We start from the raw sequence: 7,560 nt of genomic DNA on the forward strand, positions 1-7,560 counted from the left end.
TTGGTGAACTACAAAATGTGATTTTTAAAATGTACTTACATGCAATAATGCAATAGACTGCAGCACTACCCTGCAGGCATGCACAAAAGATTGGACAGGTATTTGAATGGTATTTGAATTAGTAATTGAATTGATTGTAAGTTTATTCTTCAACCAGCAGGTGGTGGTAAATGATCGACTTTATTTTAGTGGACTGTCATTGAATTCTTCTGTCCTGTTTCATATGTAAAAATCATTGCACAGGATTCAAATCTTCCAATTGAACGATTGCGATTGAACCAAAAAAACAAACACCTATGCTCTGGAAAAATCTAAAAGTCCCACTTGATGCATTGTAAGCAACTAATTTGTTTAAATGTATTTAGCCTACCTGGGGAAGGGATTATTTATTTATATATATATTTATTTATTTGTTGCATTATTTAACTGAATCTGTTGTTTATCTGTTGATATCCCAATTTCCCCCATTTTACATAATACAATTTTACCTTACCTGTAGCTACAACTGAAGGGGTTCATGGCAAAATTGATGGTTGATCCGTTGATTGATGCATGATCTGAGGAGAAGAATCAAAAGCATTTTGTCATATAATCATTATTGTTGTTGTTGTTGTTGTTGTTGTTATTAGTATTAGTAGTAGTAGTAGTAGTAGTAGTAGTAGTAGTAGTAGTAGTAGCAGCAGCAGTAGCAGTAACCAAACATATTCACAAACAGGGATTGGAAAGACCTCGCCTTTATATTATTGGAAAGTTACCGTGATGATAGAAAATATAGCCTACAATAAAAGTCAATGAACTCATTATTACTCATTGAGTCTATAGTGATAGGATCATCACTGACAGCCTACGACAGTGGAAAATACCATAATGTATGAGTTCATTATAAACTTTATATTGACTACCACAGACATAGAAATATTATATTATTGATTTTTGTTAGGGCGAACGAGCCCCATTAGAAAACAGTGGGACAGGTGCATTTGGATTTCGGTAACCATAGTGAGCAGTGAGCCATAAAGAAACGGCGTCAAATTAGCTACAACAAGACCAGAAAGACGGCGGTTTGTCTTTCAAAGCAAAATCATCACTACCCTAAAGACCGTTGCAACACACCTTCGACCGTAAGCGTTTTATTCTGAAATGTGTAACAGGAAGTGCTGTTGTTATTCAGGATAGCTTGACGACTGCTCCCCCGAAAGAAGTCTCCTCTCTTAATTGTTGACAAAATGTAATTTTGAAGCCTCCAGGTAGCCCAACAAGTTCTCCACCGAGTGTATTGGGCGAAACTTTCCTCTTGGTCGTGTCATGGAAACTTTTCTCCTTCGACGAGGCCTGGTGACACAGCTATTCGGCCTCCTTATCTAACGTTAGTTACGGTCGGGCTAGTTGTGAAGTAAAGCTACGGTACAATGCCTACGCCTGCCTCGAACGGATCCATCATGGACTTGGAGTCGGAGTTGGTGAAGATTAAAGCGCACTACTGTGGGTGAGTAGCCTACTGGAGCTGCACCAGACGAGCTTGTTGCAAAGTAGCACACCGTTTGTGGGGAGGGACGGTGGAATCGTGGGTGGACTGGACAACACCTGTGGAGACTTCCAGATATGCTGGACTGGATCCGGGTTCGGTTCCATCACTGTAGCCATCTCAAACTTTTATGGGGCTAATCGGAGGGGTTCTGAAGGGGTTATACAACTAACTAACTAACTAACTAACTAAATAAATATATACAAGTGGATGCTAATAATTAACTTTACTTATATAGCACCTTTCTAAAAACTAACTATCAATCAATCAATCAATCAATCAATAAATCAATAATTAAGCCTACACTGGTTGCCAGTGGTTCTCAAAGTGGGGTCCGGGGACCCCCAGGGGTCCTTGAGGGGATTCCAGCAAAAAGGGAGATGGTTTTATGTTCACTATAATTCCATCCATAGCACAATGACAGATAGTCATGGGTTTCATACACTTTCTGTAATAAAACATCTAAAACTAAAAGCAAAAATCTTATCAAATGGGGGTCCGTGGTCTAATTTGTGTCAGATTAGGGGTCCTCGACATGAAAAAGTTTGAGAACTACTGGCATAAACCCAACCACTTTGGCTATGCATTATGATGATGATATATTTCTATACAAAACAATATCATTCATTCATTCATTCATTCATTCATCCAGTTTGTGGGCGCATTTTAGTCAAGTTGGGGTGGGTCACCTTGCTGACTCTAAAGTGTTTTGTGAGTTCTGTCCCATATTGGGTTTGGTGGTCCCATGATGGTGCTGTTTTAGAGGCCTGGTATTGGTATATCATTTAAATAAAGGTTTAAAAAGGACATGCTTGAGCATGAAGTATATGTGGTCTTGTGTCTACACACAGGCAGACACACACACTGAAAACACCATGGCATGATGTCCATGTACATGGTGGCAGGACATAAACAGTGACAGCATTTCTGTCATAAAGATTTATGTCAGATTATAAAGGTGAGTAAACGCTATCCCAACAATAAACACGTGGTTTACCCTCCATTACTAAGCCCACAAGTCCTTGCAATACCAATACACAGGATCTAATGTAACTATACATGCCATGGTATTGTGCTATTTTGTTTAACATTATTTGTTATATATCTATTTTGTATTTGATCATTTTCTTCATTTCATTTAGTAAGATATGATCCATAATAATATATCTGCGAAATGTAGCCTAGTTTTGAAATTATGCTTGATTCGAGTGAGCTAGCTAGCTACATGTAAGTGGCTACAGCTGTTATGTGATTGATAAGCTATATGTCTTTCCATCTTTCATTCAAAGACAAAGTGGAACGAGGAACACAAACTTAATGACCGGTAAAGCATTTCAACATTTGCGCTTCGTTGTTGTTTTTGGTTATTTTGAACAAATACCATTGGCCTCCATTCTAAGGCGATACTTACTAACTTCACGACTGTAGCTCACTGCATACTGCTCGGACAGTGACGGTAAGAGCATGGTGTACCTTGGTTATGTGGGGGGGAGGGATATGGCAAATGAGCTAAACTCCCGAAAAGTGGCGTATCCCTTTAACAGGTAACTCAACACAGAATAGGGCCATTGCCAAGGGCCAAATCCAGTTGTAAGCCTCTTTAGTTAATGCTATATTTCGTTTGTTGATGGTTAAAAAGACAGACGTCATAAACATCGTATTCAACATCACTGCTTTTTCACAGATTATCAGTGTAAAAGAGATTTCATCTTTTAAAAATGACAGCTTTTTCTTAAATATGCACCTTGCTTTTACTTTAGGAATGTCTGCTATCTAAATCATTTTCTTCTGACCCCCTTTCAAAAATGTCCTCCCATTACTCTACTGTACACCACACCACACCACACCACACCACACCACACCACACCACACCACACCACACCACACCACACCACACAGTCTTTTATACTTCACCATGTTAGAGGCATCAAGGCCAAATGTGTCAAATGCATATCTTCATCTCTGGGCTGATGAGAAGTAGAACCGTTCTTGTACTCGTTACATCCCTTGAGAATGTCCAAAGCTGCTTTTATCGTTGTTCAGGCTGCTATCTTACATCAACTGAAACTTATTCTGAATGTTAACAATGTTACGTTTATTTCTGAGACACAAATCTTTCTCGCAGCCTGGCTCGCGACAATGTAAACGTTTCAAAATGTCACTACAATTACAAAGTGCTAAATGGAGAGCTTGTGAAAGTTTGATGGGCAAGCCATCTTATCTGTGATTACTACAGTAGAATAAATTGCACTTCATTTTTCTTCTCTACAATACGTAATGTCACATTTTTGTTTTGAGATATATTGAATTTAAATGTATTTTCCTTAATATCCATTTAATTATGGTAAGTAAAAGAGCTACAGTGAGTGAATACTTAGGACTCAGACTGAACTCAGTACACACACTGATAATAAACCGAACAGGCTCCATTAAATCTATTGAGTCCCTATATTATGTAGGCTATCTCTTCATCAATTATGAGGTCAGAAAAGATTAAACAGAGCAAATATTGAAGCAGGAGAATCAATAGCCAGCTTGCTAATTGGTACTATTGGGGTCAATGTGTCGAGCAGCTTTATCTATTCTCTTCTTCAAATACAAGTTTTTATTTTAGTTAATTTGAATACTACTGTAGAAAAGCTTTCAAAGTCAGAACATTTGACTTGTAAATTCCAGTCCATTCACCACATAATCATGGTGTGTTAATAGGAGGCCCTTTGTTGAAGTCAAGTGGAACTTAGTTTAAAACTCTCTGAATTGGGTCACAACTGGCTCTCAACCCTCATCATGGTAATACCCCCCATTCTAAATATATTTATAGACACAGGAGTTGGGGGACAGTTGGGGGACAGTTTCTTAGCAAACCGATATGAATAAGAAATAGATGACACCAAAAATCAATATAAGAAAAATAAATGATTACCAAAATATAATGTTATCATGCCCATGCTTCCATGTTCAATTTGACTTGAATTTGAAGGAGGCCCTCCTCTGAAATTTTCCAAACATGACGTAGACATATTGGTATATTCTCTGTAGGGTTGTCAAAAGTAGCGATAGTATTGATAAGTATCAACAAAAAATTTGAAACGGATACAACATTCAATTTCGACAGGTATCGATAGTATTGATGAGAGTATCAATACAAAAAATGTGAAATGGATAAAATACTCATTTGCAACAGTATGGATACCAGCACACCTCTTAATGAGAAATCAATCATTGATTGTTTCCTCCCTATCATTGGTGGGTATCTGTTGCTTCAACAAGCTCAAAGTCTTCTGATAGGCTGATGACTAGAGCGGGGTAATCTGCTGTGTTCTGATAGGCTGATGACTAGAGCAGGGGTAATCTGATGTGATAGGCTGATGACTAGAGCAGGGGTAATCTGCTGTGTTCTGATAGGCTGATGACTAGAGCAGGGGTAATCTGCTGTGTTGTGATAGGCTGATGACTAGAGCAGGGGTAATCTGCTGTGTTGTAATAGGCTGATGACTAGAGCAGGGGTAATCTGCTGTGTTCTGATAGGCTGATGTTGGCTGAAGTTTAATCCTAGATTATGGAGAAGCGTGCGTCTGTCCGTCCATCCGTCCATCTGTCTTCATTTATTTTTATGCCTCTTGATGTGTTGTCATCCCCATATCGAAAATGGTATCGAGTATCGATGTTTTCCTGGGTATCGGTATCGAAGTAGAAATTTCCAGTATTGTGACATCCCTAATTCTCTGACAAAGATGATTAAAGTTGAAGTAGCCAATCAGATGTGGTTTTCACAACTTTGTCAGTGGAAGTTTTCTGAAAGCTCCGACTTCACGACGTCGTGTACGCGACTTCCCATGTCATAATTACGAGTTCATTTGAATGCAGCACTATTCTCTGCTATGTTGCTATGTTAACATGCATTGTGTATATTCCATTGGTTATTGGCACTTCAGTGATGCTTATGGATCTCGGCGCTATACAATGCTTACCAACAAAATAAAAGCTATAATCAAGAAGTATTCATGTTGTGGGGTCCTTGAGGCATCCCTTCAGCCTCTGGATTGCCTTTGTCATGAGGGGGGTCTGGTGAGACGAAGGAGGAGCACGGCCGGGAGAAACCCACAGAGCCTAGATCCTCCATGCACCGAAGGGCCAATACTGCGGCGTAGCACTAGCTCTATTGCAGCGGATTGGGTTCTCTTTTACCCCTCCCGCGGGCAACGTTGCAGATAGAGTAGTAAGGCTGATCCGTAGCGGCTTCTGGGACGTGAGTCGGGGTCTTAATTGGCCTCGGCTGGGTCTACTGGGCGAGGGTGTATGATGTTGACAGACCCGAAACACCTTACGACCCCAGATAACATCACTGATGACACGTCCTAGCGCATGCGGTAGCAGTGTATTTGAGAATGTAGAATCCTGGCTTGCCTCTGGCCAGTGACACTTAGGAAAGACTAGGTGACAACCAAGTATAGTTTGGTGACGAGCTGGAGAGACAGTTGACGGCCGGAGAGACGCCAACCCGGTACGGGATGGGATTAGCACCCCATCTTGGCTCTCTCGTGAGGGAGAAATCCACAAACCGCTACGGATTAGCCTTCTGAAAATCTGCGCAAGATCGGCGCGGCCTGGGGTCCTCCAGGCTTAGAGCGAGGTGCTCGACGCAGGTAAATGACGTGCAGCGCACAGGGCCCTCTTTGAAGGGCGTCCTTGAGGCATCCCTTCAGCCTCTGGATTGCCTTTGTCATGAGGGGGGGTCTGGTGAGACGAAGGAGGAGCACGGCCGGGAGAAACCCACAGAGCCTAGATCCTCCCATGCACCGAAGGGCCAATACTGCGGCGTAGCACTAGCTCTATTGCAGCGATTGGGTTCTCTTTTACCCCTCCCGCGGGCAACGTTGCAGATAGAGTAGTAAGGCTGATCCGTAGCGGCTTCTGGGACGTGAGTCGGGGTCTTAATTGGCCTCGGCTGGGTCTACTGGGCGAGGGTGTATGATGTTGACAGACCCGAACACCTTACGACCCCAGATAACATCACTGATGACACGTCCTAGCGCATGCGGTAGCAGTGTATTTGAGAATGGGGCAATTCTCTCTCTCTCTCTCTCTCTCTCTCTCTCTCTCTCTCTCTCTCTCTCTCTCTCTCTCTCAGTTCATATCAACCAATATCAACAGATCCTTTCCGTTAGGCCCTCAAAAGCATTGTTTATTCTCAAAATCACGGCAGATGCCTTGGTTTCTTTCAAATAGATGGTCACAAATTATGGAGGTGCGTTACCAGTTGTCTTAATGGGATTTCCCCCAGTAGAAAGTTGAAAGGTGCAACGGTACATTTGTATTTGGCGAGGTGGTCAAGTTGTGCTAGGTGGAATAAGAAACAGCAACAGCTAAATTACTTTAGAAATCAAGACACAACTGAGCATTTGTTGGGTTAAGAATCAGACATCACCATCTTGATAGGTAGACTTGCACTCTTGTAAATGACCTTCTCATGTATGTCAAACATCCTTGCGTATGTGCACTCAGTAAATAGTGCAAGGGTCACCTATAGAGAGGCAAAGTGACCGCCTACTTCCTGCTTCAGCACTGTACCAGAGATTTTCATCCGCCATTTATTTTCCCATAGAGACACTGGCATGAATAGGCCACGCCCATCACGGGGGAAAAGCTCCGTTCATTTCCACCACACCAGCGTCATTTTCCTTTAATTAAACATAGCTAAAAGCTGTTGTGTGGTGGCTGCGCAGACAACAAATGTAAAAAAATCGCCAGTTAAAGTTTTTTTGTACTCCTGAGCAAATCAAGGAAGCCATTGAGAATTGGCGAGAAGAAAAATGTGGATCTAGCTGTCAAGAAGTAAGTTGGAGTGTTAATCTTCCGTATATACGATCTTTTGGTGCAACACGCAACCATGCACATGAACAATAGGAGGAACGCCAGGATTGGATGGGAGTTTGTGTTTTCCCCCGTGTTGGGCGTGGTTTCTGAATGATGACGCGTTACGCAGTGTGTCTATACACATTTTGTCAAATGCGTATAAAAATAGTTTTACTGGT

The 7,560-nt window shown here is 41.6% G+C and overlaps 1 protein-coding gene across 1 annotated transcript in view; it reads left to right on the forward strand.

Annotated features, from left to right (window-relative positions):
- Positions 1–1,409: 1,409 nt before the first annotated feature.
- prkcz (protein kinase C, zeta) overlaps positions 1,410–7,560 on the forward strand; it is a gene marked incomplete at both ends in the record, with an annotated part of 175,600 nt that continues 169,449 nt past the window's right edge. Inside the window, one exon of the mRNA XM_083656393.1 lies at positions 1,410–1,486. Coding sequence (XP_083512519.1) covers positions 1,410–1,486 — 77 coding nt within the window. The remainder of the gene's footprint in view (positions 1,487–7,560) is intronic.

This window comes from Poromitra crassiceps (assembly GCF_964638095.1).
Source record: "Poromitra crassiceps genome assembly, chromosome: 20".
NCBI classification, from domain to species: domain Eukaryota; kingdom Metazoa; phylum Chordata; class Actinopteri; order Beryciformes; family Melamphaidae; genus Poromitra; species Poromitra crassiceps.